Genomic DNA, 13,064 nt, shown 5'->3' with positions numbered 1-13,064 from the left:
CCCCTCAGTCCAGCACAGACTCCACACAAGAAGAAAGAACGAACACTTAGTGTGGTGGGAAAACTCGAGGCGGCACACACACAGCTGCTTATCTACTCCACAGCTTCCATCTTTGCTTCTAGAAGTTTGAATTTCGCCTGAGATTCTCCTGGCCCAGGGGATGCATCAGATTTCTTTAAGCGAATCAATACTCTCTCTCCCTTTTACCAGTGATTGGTCAGGGGTGGCCATGACCCTGATCCGGTCAGTGATATGGGATGTTTGCTGAGTGTTTAACGAGAAAGGTTTTCCTCCCACGTAAGAGGTACAGGACTTCAAAATAACCTTTTTTGCTCTCTTTCTGCTTTGGGCACTGTTGGGTTAAGGATATACACCTGGATATATACTGATTTTTGCAGTTGTGAGGCAATAAGCACAGGTATGAAGAGCCAACGTACTGAGTAGGGTGGGAGGGGAAAGATGAAATTGACATTGTCGAGCCACTGAATCAACCCTGGGACTACTGACTTCTGGACTCCTTAATAAACGACAAATGCGTGGTGCCTTAAGCCACTATTTAGGTGTTGTTGGTTTTTTTTTTTTTTTTTTTTTTTTTTTCAGTTGCTTGGAGGTGGGTATATTCTAAATGGTACACCAGACAAGTATGCCTGTGGCAAATTATATTTTCCCAAAATGAGGAAAACAACACTTTCCAGTCCCACCCACTTCCAGAACTTTACCACTCCCCATCAAGAGATGGAGTCTATGTTGGCTCTTTTGAAACTGCTCAGGACTTTGGGGCCCCCTCAACAGTAGAAATATTTCTATCTACCTTCCAAAGCTATGCTGTTAAAAGGGACTACAGCTTCCTCCTGGCTCTCGCTCACAAATATCGTTCAGAACCCAGCCTTTAATCTATGAGGAGATACAAAAACAAAAACAGAAGGCCCCTCTACCCCCAGCACCAGCTTGTCAGCCATGTGGGTGAGGCATTTTGGATCGTAATCCATCCAAATGATGACTGATCTTGGCTGACACCATGGGAAAGAGATGAGCCTTCCCTGCTAACCCATGCTCAAATTGTAGATTTATGAGAGAGAACAAATACTGTTTTACGTCACTGGGTTTTGGGGGTGGTTTCTTTTTTCTTTTTTAATGTTTTTTGTTTTTAATTTATTTCGAGAGAGGGAGAGCACAAACACAAGTGGGGGACAGGTAGAGAGAAGGGGGGAGAGAGAGAATCTCAAGCAGGCTCACACCATCAGTGCACAGCCCAATGTGGGGCTCCGTCTCAGGAAATGTGAGATCACGACCGCAGTGGATGCTCAACCTACTGAGCCACTCAGGCGCCCCTGGGAGTGGTTTCTTACACAGTAATTGATAACTGGCAATCCCTTCCCACAATGTTGCCTATAAATGCAGGGCTGATAAAAGCAGCATTGAAGAAATTTAGGGGAGGGGGCGTCAGAGGGGAAGTCTTCTAGGAGAAAGTGACTTTTTTTTTTTTTTTTAAAGTAGGCTTCACGCCCAGTGCAGAGCCTGACACGTGGCTTGAACTCATGACCCTGAGATCAAGACCTGAGCTGAGATCAAGTCACACACTCAACCTACCGAGCCACCGAGGGGCCCCAGAGGTGACTCTAAAAACAACTTTACTAATTTCCCAGACACTCGTATATGTTTAGTCCTGCATAAACCTTAGAATCAACTTAACTACCACACACACACTCTTGGACGTTTAAACTGGATTGTATTAAGCCTACTGACTAATTAAGCCTACTGACTAGTCCAAAGACTTGGATAGCTTTGTATTGGTGACTCCCTCTACCCAAAAGCAAGATATGACTTTATATTTTGAAATCGACATGGAGTTTGTTTGTACTTGATGTTTATCTGTTTTTTTCTCTCCACAGACCGGTTTGTTTCAGACCTGTGCCTCATAAAATCAACTCCAGTTTTACTCCCAAATTCTACACACCTGTGGGTCTGTCTGTGGGTCAAATTCCCATCATTTCCAATCTGAGCTATCCTCTGTCACTTGAATTCTGATTCTGATATGTTACCTCCAAATTCCTGTTTGAATATTGCCAAATAGTGAAAAGAGGGGGCCATCAAAATTAAGATTTCAACTTTTAAAAAAAAATTTTTTTTAACATTTATTTATTTTTGAGACAGAGAGAGAACATGAACAGGGGAGGGTCAGAGAAAGAGGGAGACACAGAATCTGAAACAGGCTCTAGGCTCTGAGCTGTCAGCACAGAGCCAGACGCGGGGCCCGAACCCACAGACCGCGAGATCATGACCTGAGCCGAAGTCGGACGCTTAACCGACTGAGCCACCCAGGCGCCCCAAGATTTCAACTTTTAGCTGTTAAGATTACTTTGGTGGAAATGCATGAGAAGCACTATCAAAACTTCTTCTATATAGATAGGCTAAAAAGAGAATTAGATGTGATACTGTTTTTTACTATTTAGTTACAGTATGTAACAACAGCCTGTGAAAATAAAGTACTATTCTGAGGTTTTACTTCTCAAAAAACATTTTGACTCCTCTCTAACACATGTGTTTCTCAGGTATTAAATAGATCATAGTAGATTTTAGCATTATCAGAAAGCCTGAAGAAAACTTTCATTCTCAGTGTTTCTGGAGGCTCAAATATTATTAAAACAATTTTAATGAGAAAAAAATAAAAATAAAAACAACTTTACTGAGAAATAATTCATTAGCATATAACTCACCCATTTAAAGTTGAGTGCAGTTCAGTGGCTTTTATTGTATTCAGAGTTGTGCAATCATCACCACGATCAATTTTAGAATACTATTACCCCCAAATGAAACCCCACTTCCTTTAGTCATCATGTCCAATTCATCTACCCCTCCACCCCCAAGTCTAAGGCAACCACTAATCTACTTTCTGATAGATTTGCCTGTTTTGGACTTTTCATGTAAGTGGAACCATATGAATCCTTTGTGATTGGCTTCTTTTGCATACCACAATGTTTTCAAGGTTCATCTATGGTGTAGCGTGCCTCAGAACTTCATCCCTTTTTATGGCTGAATGATATTTCGCTGTATGCATTTTAGGTGTCCATTTTGTTTATACATTCATCAGCTGATGGACATTTGGGTTCTATCTATTTTTTGGCTGGAAGTAACTTTTTGACATTAAGATTTCATCTCTCTGAGTTAACCATCTCATCAAAGCCATATTTAATACGTATTCAGCTTTAATGGGGGAAGGAATAGATATTAAAGCCATGGTCTCCCTAATGAGATAATAATATGCACAGACATTATTATTGGACATAGTTTTTTTTATTGTTGTTTAAACACTTCAGGGGTAATTGATAGTTTCTTTAAATAATATCTTTGCTATCCTCGGTTGAGAGACACTGGCGAGTAAAGATGTGTTATAATCAGGAAAATGTTACATTTCATTTAACAGAGCCAGGCACAGCCAATACTTTTATATGCTGATTTCAAATCATAAACCACTTAGTCTTGGGGAAAGAAGTACAGACAGCATCGTAATTTGTCAGTTTACAGTTCTGAATGCTTTTCAACTCAGGTGTATCAACATGATCCAACCTGAAAACACACTCTGAGTAAGATGGGTTACAGAAGGGATTTGAAATAAGAATTTAAGGGGCGCCTGGGTGGCTCAGTCAGTTAAGTATCTGACTCTTGATTTTGGCTTGGATCATGATCTCTCAGTTTGTGGGATCGAGCCCCACATTGGGCTCCGTGCTGACAGTTCAGAGCCTGCTTGGAATTCTCTCTCTCCCTCTTCCTCTCTGCCCCTCCCTCCTGACTCTCTCAAAATAAATAAATAAATATTTAAAAAAAAAGAATTTATTTTTTAAATATAATTTATTGTCAAATTGGCTTACATACAACACCCAGTGCTCATCCCGAGTGCCCTCCTCAATGCCCATCACCCATTTTCCCCTCCCCCCCACCCCCCATCAACCCTAAGTTTGTTCTCTGTATTTCAGAGTCTCTTATGGTTCACTTCCCTGCCCCTCTGTTTGTAACTATTTTTTTCCCCCTTCCCTTCCCTCATGGTCTTCTGTTAAGTTTCTCAGGATCCACATATGAGTGAAAACACATGATATCTGGCTTTCTCTGACTTATTTCCCTTAGCATAATACACTCCAGTTCCATCCACATTGATGCAAATGGCATGATTTCATTCTTTCTCATTGCCAAGTAGTATTCCATTGTATATATTAACCACATCTTCTTTATCCATTCATCAGTTTATGGACATTTAGGCTCTTTCCATAATTTGGCTATTGTTGAAAGTGCTGCTATAAACGCTGGGGTAAATGTCACCCTATGCATCAGCACTCCTGTATCCCTTGGGTAAATTCCTAGTAGTGTTATTGCTGGGCCATAGGGTAGGTCTATTTCTAATTTTTTGAGGAAACTCCACACCGTTTTCCAGAGCGACTGCACCAGTTTGCAGTCCCACCAACAGCGCAAGAGGGTTCCTTTTTCTCCATATCCTCGTCAGCATCTACAGTTTCCTGAGTTGTTCATTGTAGCCACTCTGACCGGTGTGAGGTGGTATCTCAGTGTGGCTTTGATTTGTATATAAAAAAAAAGAATTTAATTGAGGGAATTGTTTTGATAGATGACAGAGGAGCCAAGATGCCAACAGAGAATAGTGAGGGAGCCCAAAGGACAGCAGTAGCAGGAAGGAACTACTCTGCCTGGGACTTGGATATAAGAAGGAAATGGTGATATTTACAGAGTTCAGAAGCCGCAGCAGAATGGAAGCTGGAGCCATGTCAGGCCACTCTAGCAGGAGCTGAAGAGAAGATTACTGTTGGATACTTAATCAGAAGCAAAAAAGGCAGAGAAAGAGTCTGGCTTCTCTCTCAGTTCTGCCCTCCACTGAAACCAGCCAGAAGTCAGCTGACATGGGAACCTGGGAAGTGAGCTTGCAGGGTTGGTCTCCTCCTCAAGATTTCTTAGGTGTGACATCAAAAGTATGACTCACAAGTGAAAAAAAAATTGATTAATTGGACTTAATAAAAATTAAAATTTCTGTTCTTCAAATGAAACTGTTAAGAAAATGAAAATACAAACCTCAGAAAATATTTGCAAATCACGTATATGATAAAGGACATGCATCCAGAATATTAAAAACTCAAAAAAAAAATCAATAAGAAAAACAATCTAGTTTTAAGAAGGACAAAAGGCTTGAACAGATACTTCAGTAAATATACAGATGACAAGCACTTGAAAAGATGCTCAACATCATTAGTCCTTACAGAAGTGCAAATTAAAAATGATGAGACACTATTACACGCCTATCCGATTGGCCAAAATTGCAAAGACTGATCATACCAAGTGTACATGATATAGAGCAATTGAAACTCATATACATGGTTGGTAGAAATGAAAAATAGTGTAATCACCTCGAAAAAGTTTCTTAGCACATTAAACATGTATCTTCTATGGCACAGCGATTTCTCACCTGTATATTTACCCAAGAGAAATGAAATGTATGTATGCCTATCTGTATGTCCATACAAACACTTGTATACAAACGATCATAACTTTTATTTGTAATAACCAAAAGCTGGAAACTGTTTAAACCATTGGGCTTTGGGGTGGTCTGTTACATAGTGATAGCTAATGGTACACCTAACTAATGTCTAGTAATTTTTTGTATCTGTACATGGCCCATTTTCAATCTGATTCTGGCCACAGCTCCTACGTCATCTCCTACTTTTCCTTACATTCTGCTCCAAACATGGCAACTTCTAACACAAATCTTTGTCCTTACTGTTCCCTCTGCCTTAACTACTCTTTTAAAAAATATTAGTGTGGGGGCGCCTGGGTGGCGCAGTCGGTTAAGCGTCCGACTTCAGCCAGGTCACGATCTCGCGGTCCGTGAGTTCGAGCCCCCGCGTCAGGCTCTGGGCTGATGGCTCAGAACCTGGAGCCTGTTTCCGATGCTGTGTCTCCCTCTCTCTCTGCCCCTCCCCCATTCATGCTCTGTCTCTCTCTGTCCCAAAAATAAATAAACGTTGAAAAAAAAAATTAAAAAAAAAATATTAGTGTGACTAGGGGCAGCTGGCTGGCCTTAGTAGGTGAAGCATCTGATTCTTGATCTCTGGGTTGTGAGTTGGAGCCCCAGACTGAGTGCGTAAAATCTTAAACACATTAGTATGACTTACACTCTCATTTTAGTCAGTTTGTTTTTGTTTGTTTGTTTTTACGTTTATTGCCTTTCTCACTTGAATGTTAAGATCCATGAGGGCAGAAATTTTATTTTGCTCACTGTGCGGCACCTAGTACTGTGCTTGGCCCAGAGCAGATGCTAGACATATATAGAATGAATGCCCGTTCGTTCCAGCCTTCTCAGAGTTTTCCTGATCCTACTGGCGTTGGTTAGGTTCTCATATCACAGTTGTCTATCATCACTTATCACTATGTTAACTACCAGTCTAGTAACTATCTTTTCTACGCCGTAAATTGCAGAAAAAGGTAGGACTCCTCTAGATCTTGACTATTACGTACCTAGAGCCTAGCACAGCGCCACACACACGGAGCTCGGTAAGCACAGAATTAACTCAGAGGAACTCTACACCGACGCAGTATGGCCCACGGATGCCGGCCTCGCGCAGGGAGCTCCGGGTTCCTTGGCCGCGCCCCGAGCGCCACGTGACTCAAGTCCACACCACGTGGCTCAAGCCCGGTCCTTGACGCCCCGCCCCGCTCCCGCGGCGCGCGCCGCTTCCGGTGGGGGCGGAAAGCGGAAGTGTGGGAGGGTCTGCGGGGCGGGCTCGGGGAGGTCCCGGGGGAGGATGGAGCAGTGAGCGGGTCTGGGCGGCTGCCGGCAGCGCCATGGAGACGGTGCAGCTGAGGAACCCGCCGCGCCGGTAAGGGGCCGCTGGCTAAGAGGCAGGGGGTGGGGAGAGGGAAAGGCGGGAACTGGCAGAGGGGAGGCACCAGGTGCGTCCCCGTAGGGGTGGACCCGCGGGGCGAGGCTATCCGGCTGATGGGCACCTGCTGAGTTGGGGGGGTGGGGGAAATCTCTCCCGGGAGGGGGTCCGGCAGAGGGGAGCGCGCGCCCAGGGGAATAAACGTGGGGCTGGTTGGGGAGAGCGCTTGCTGTGGAGGGACATCCTGGCGGAAGGGGGGCGCTGCTGAAGGGAGCAGCTACTGAGGGACGTGGGGACAAGTTAGGGAGAGCACCTGCTCAAGGCGGGGGCTCTTGCGGGGAGGTTGTCCTAGGAGGGATTCATCGAGGTAGCGGGGAGGTGGGGGGTGGGGGATGCTGAAGCAGGATGGGAACCTAGAGAGGTCCAAGGTATGGATCGGGAACAAGCAGAGGAAGGCTGGATGCACTTTCTAAGGGAAGGGGTCCCACCTGAGGGGTGCAGTGGGGAGGATCTGTTGAGGGGGAAAGCTTTGCGCCTAAGGCGGAAGGCGTGCCGAGAAAGGTTGAAGGTCCAGCAAGGGAAGGCTTTGTGGAGGGTAGCATTTAGGAAGATTTGCTGGATAGTGTCCCCACTCTAGGATGATGATGGCATCTTTCATTGCTGATGCCCAGTGCCTTCCTAGCTTTCCTCATGTTCTCCTCAGCTTTTCAAATCTGCCATTGGGAAGGAAATAAGGAAATAAGAGGAGGTTTTCAAGATGGGCAAATTGAGGCCCAGAAGAGTTGCGACACAGCTCTGTGTATTTCCTTCTTTGCTCCAGGTCTGGGTCGTGACCTGTCCAGACTGGGCCCTTTTCAGGCCTCTATTGTTTTGTATCAGCTCCAGATCCTACTACTACCTGGAATTGTTTTAAGTCAAGATCGGAGACGTAGCAGATCCTAGAAAGTCTGAACTCTTGGGCTGGTTATAGTTGTATGATTGATTTGCCCTGTGGACACCAGGATCTTATGTCAGTCTGCCACATCTGGAGAAAAGTAGAGTGCAGAGATCAAGGGAGTCATGCTTCTCTGGGGTGCAGTGTAGTTAGCTTCTATTTCACAGAGACCTCTGACTTCCTGCAGCAGAATGAGCACTAAAGTAGGAAGTGTTCTGCGTGTGGGAGTGTGGGGCAAAGGAGAGGTGAAGGGAAGGGATTGGCAGCCTGGGCTGCACACTTGGTGTTTGTTTGAAGTACGCAAACACTGCGGAAGGCAAATAGCTGGTTGGGGTGGACTCATAATCACCCCACTCTAGTGTGCTGAGACGGAAATAATAATGATTCTTACCCAAACGGCACTTACTGGGAGCCAGACACCTTCCCAGTGCTTTCCATGTCTCCTGATGAGCCTCATGAAATTGACCTATAAAAATGGTAATTTCACGTGATTCAACTTCTTATGACTCTTTTGATTGTCACAACACCCTATGAGGTGGTTATCTCCATATTTCTGTTTCACAGGTGATTAAACTGAGGCACAAAGAGTTTAAGTGATTTGTGGGAGGTTCCACAGTTAGTTAGGGGCAGACCTGGGATTTTAAACCATGCGATCGGGTCCAAAGTCCATGCTCTTAACTGCCTCAGTCTGATGCCTCTGTGGAAGGATCCCGGTTCCACAGGGCCTGTTATGTTAGCAAGTATTTGCTGAAGCACCATAGTGATCCAGTTATAAATGTACACGGGTTATATTTCTTTCTGAAATATATTCATTGTTCTTCCGAGGTCTTGGTTTAATTGAAAAGAGGATTAGGAATCTGAGTTTTGTTTCTACCTTTGCCTTGTGTTATATTAGCTTGGGCAAAAGAGTCAACCTTTGTGCATTTTGGCACACTCATTCCCGCACTTTTTGGATTTTCAGAAATTTATGAAATGTGCAAGAGGAGAGCACTGCAGGGCTGAATTCTTTTTTTTTTTTTTTTTTTTTTTACCATTTATTTATTTTTGAGAGACAGAGACAGAGTGCGAGCAGGGGAGGGGCAGAGTGAGAGGGAGACACAGAATCGGAATCAGGCTCCTGGCTCCGAGCTGTCAGCACAGAGCCCGACGCGGGCCTCAAACCCACAAACTGTGGGATTGTGACCTGAGCCTGGATGCTCAACCAACTGAGCAACCCAGGCGCCCCTGCAGGGCTGAATTCTTGATTGAATTGCTCATCTTAGGTGAACCTCATCAGCAGATGAACTTTTTCACTTGCATTTGTTAGGACTGCCATGTCCGTTTCACACACTGGGTGATTGAAATGGCAGAAATTTATTTTCTTACAGTTCTGGAGGCTAGAAGTCTGAGATCAGGGTGTCAGTAGGGCTGTTTCCTTGAGGCCTGTCTCCCTGTCTTGCAGATGGCTGTCTCCTTCCTGTGCCTTCACATGGTCTTCCCTCTGTTCCTATCTGTGTCCTTACCTCCTATAAGGACACCAGTCTTATTGAATTAGGGCCCACCTATGTGACCTCATTTTACCTTTATTACCTCTTTAAAGGCCCTGTCTCCAAATAAAGTCACATTCTGAGGTCTTGGCATTTAGGACTTCAACATATGAATTTGGGGAGGGAGAACATACTGATTTTTATGATCATTAAAAAAGTCATCAATTTATCTTACACATTTGTTGTAACCATTATCAAATTCTGAATGGAAAGAGGGATAAGTATACATTAATAAAATGAACCTTATAAGAGTTCTAAGATGGGAGAAAGAGGCTTCAGAATTAGCCAGACTTGTGAGTAACTACTTCTTAAACACCCTTGTTTGTGTTTGGAAAGGTACAGGTGTCTTGTCAGAGATTCGGTTGGCATGTGTTCCCAACAAGGGATTGCAGTCTCAATGCAGGAAATCCTCTCTGCGTTCATTTGCGTGTGACTGAGTGATGAGAGATTAAAGTTGATGGCTTATGTAGGAGTTTATGATTTTTAAAAAAGTGAATTGGTGTCAGATAATAATAGCGTGGTGGAGGATGCAGAGAGCATTTCTGGGATGCTTGGCTGTCCATGTGGCCATCTGACTTAGGAGAGGAGCATCTGCCGGTGTTTGGTCCATGGAGGCTGTGTTGGCCAGGCCTGTTCTTTTATGAGCAAGCAATGAAACTACCTATGACTTGGGGAAGTCCCAGCTGAGAGCTGAATCATCAGTCGGGGCTGTTTTGTGCTTCTTCCATGAAAATTTATGGTATAAATGTCATTAAGAGTCACTTACCAAAAGATTTTCCATAGTAATCTTAATCGTTGATAACCTGCTAACCCTTTTTAGGGTGGAATTCTATTCTTTTGAAAACTCACAAGGATTCCTGGTAAAATCTTAGGATTCCCATCATGATGTTCATTGATCAATTTAGGAAATATTTATCGACCACTTGTGGGTTGTGAGGCACCAGAGAAATAAAGATGTTTAAGCCCAGATCAAAAACAAACAAAAACCCCACTTCGATTGTTTCAGAGAACTGCCTGAGCAGGTATAGAAAGTTCTTCTGTCAGAGGATTATCAGGCGCTTGCAGCTGTTTCTGTCACGGCAGTGGCAGTTTCCTTTGTTATGTTGTGGTCTCAGAGTAGTTGAAATCGTGAGTTTTGTTTTTTTGCAGACCACAAAGTCAACACTTCAGAGGAACACATTTGATCTTCCTTTATATAAGCTGTTTAATTATACTTGAGAAATGAGGTATTGTCCATTGTTTATACAGTTATAAATTCAGTGCTTCCCCGCCCCCTGCCTCCCGCCTCCCTTGGTTTATGCGATGTTCTTTCTAACTTCTGAGTTCATAGACATGTTGCTTCTGAACTTTAAGAGGAGTTTCACTTCAGCCCTTTTTGTTTTGAAGCTAGTTTTTATGATGTCATTGGAATTTAATATTTAGGACCTTTTGATTTTCAAAGGTCGCGGTGGTCATTTTGTTAATTTTCAAGTTGTGGCAATTACTGACGTGGAGCATTTCTCCATTTCTCTAGTACATAGTCTTGACATTTACAGAATTATAAAAGATTGTCCTTTAGAGATCAGTGGTTATGGGTGGATACACTTGATGTGTTCAGGGATTTCTTCTTTGTCTTTTCTTTTGGTTTTGCTATTTTTTCTGGGAAGGTGTGTGTGTGTGTGTGTGTGTGTGTGTGTGTGTGTGTGTGTGCGTGTGTGTGCGCGCGCGCGCATGCATGTGTAATTCAAGTCTTTTCATGTAAAAATTGGTATTGTCCAGCTAGTTTGAACCTTCTCTCTACAAAGAAATCTCTAGTGTTACTACTTCCATATTTCACCATTTCCTGAGCTGTCTTTTCTTTGTTGTCTTTTGTAGTTTCAGGAAGCCATTGTGTAGAAGATGCACACGTATACACACACAGATATTCCTTGGCAATCTTCTTCCTTAAGCCCATTAATAATTTTCAGAGGTCTCAGAGTTTTAAAAAAATACTGTTAATTTTTAACCTCCTGTGTTTGTTATTTACTATGTCTGGCATAGTCTGAAAAATTATCTGGAAGTTATAAGCACCCATATGTCTTTGATTTTTGGGACTCATCGGAGGTACACTGCTGCTCGTGGAAGAGTCCCTGTGAGACTATTTGAAATTCCTAGCTGCGTAGTTATTTTTCACTTTTGATCATGTCTGAGTGTATACCTTCCCCTTTCTGTTTCTGTGATACCTGTAGAATCTCTTATGTTTTGACCAAATTGCCAAAATCTTGCTAATGAAGGGTGAGAGACTCTGTCTTCCTTGGCCTCCAGGCTGAGACCATATTTCAATTCATAGTTAACCTTACATTAAACATCTTTTTTGAAGAGATAGTTATGCCATTTTAATTCATGGCATCTCAAGATTTAAATGGATTTAAAGGTTCCCTCTAACGCTTGAACCCACTCTGTAGCATTTTAGCCACATGATGATTCATTTTCTGTTTAAATTCTCCAGTGATGGGGAACTAGGGACTTCTTAAGGCTGTCTAAACCATTTCAGAACAACTTTTACTGTTAGAAAGTTTGTTATACCTGTTGAACTGAAATCTGACTCTTGGTAGCTGTCTACCCTCTGGTCCTGATTATGCTCATCAGAGGGAGCCAGAACACGTGCAGCACTGCCATAGAGCCGCCCTTCAGCGTCCCTTAAAAGTCTTTTAGCTCGGGGTGTCTGGCTGGCTCAGTCAAAAGAGCATGCGACTCTTGATCTCAGGGTCGTGAGTTCGAGCCCCGTGCTGGGTGTAGCGATTACTTAAATAAATAAAAAACTTAAAAAAAAGTCTCTTAGCTTGCCTTTCATGTCCACTAGTGAAGACTTTGTAGAGAAATCCCTAAGATGCTAATTGTAATATAAATAACGTATTTTGTGGTCTAGTTGCTGGTAAATAAAATGTATTTTATGTTTTTATTTCTTCATTCACAGGCAGCTGAAAAAGTTGGATGAAGATAGTTTAACTAAACAGCCGGAAGAAGTATTTGATGTCTTAGAGAAACTTGGAGAAGGGTAAGTGTACAGAACAAACAGGTGGACCAGTAGGCCCCAGTCTTTTTCTTCCCCTAACACTGGAAGTAGCTGCACCTTTCTCATGTCAATAGTTCATACACCTGAGGAGGAGGGACAGAAATGTTGTGTATGGCACTGCTCTGGGTCGGGAGAAGGTCAGCTTACAGCTTGAAATGCCCTTTTCCTCTCTCTCCCAGTCACCATTGTAGACAGATTCATTGATTTCTGGTCTCTTTCACACCAACGGCATCCATTACTTTCTCTCTTATAGAATCCATGGGTTACGTGATTTTATCTATGTAACAGCACTAACTAGCTTATACTTCAAGAATTTTTGTTGATCGTACATTTTTATTTGCTGTTCGTAGTTTCTGATCAACATGCAATAACTTGTTTCAATAAAAAAACGGAATTCAGCATTTTGGTTAGTGTAGCTTTGTGAAATATAGTAAATCAGGGACTGTGACTACCTTTATAACTTCCAATAGATTGAAAATCCCAGGTTGGGAACGAGTTGTCTTCTTAAAACCCAGATATGTGGGGGCGCCTGGGTGGCGCAGTCGGTTAAGCGTCCGACTTCAGCCAGGTCACGATCTCGCGGTCCGTGAGTTCGAGCCCCGCGTCGGGCTCTGGGCTGATGGCTCAGAGCCTGGAGCCTGTTTCCGATTCTGTGTCTCCCTCTCTCTCTGCCCCTCCCCCGTTCATGCTCT

At 43.3% G+C, this 13,064-nt stretch overlaps 1 protein-coding gene across 1 annotated transcript in view; it reads left to right on the top strand.

Moving 5' to 3' along the window:
* The first annotated feature begins 6,728 nt into the window (after positions 1-6,728).
* STK4 (serine/threonine kinase 4) overlaps positions 6,729-13,064 on the top strand; it is a 90,749-nt gene continuing 84,413 nt past the window's right edge. Inside the window, exons 1-2 of the mRNA XM_045444473.1 lie at positions 6,729-6,875; positions 12,274-12,354. Coding sequence (XP_045300429.1) covers positions 6,841-6,875; positions 12,274-12,354 — 116 coding nt within the window. The 5' untranslated portion in view covers positions 6,729-6,840. The remainder of the gene's footprint in view (positions 6,876-12,273; positions 12,355-13,064) is intronic.

This window comes from Leopardus geoffroyi, chromosome A3 (assembly GCF_018350155.1).
Source record: "Leopardus geoffroyi isolate Oge1 chromosome A3, O.geoffroyi_Oge1_pat1.0, whole genome shotgun sequence".
NCBI classification, from domain to species: Eukaryota; Metazoa; Chordata; class Mammalia; order Carnivora; family Felidae; genus Leopardus; species Leopardus geoffroyi.
This window is presented reverse-complemented; position numbering and strand designations above follow the sequence as displayed.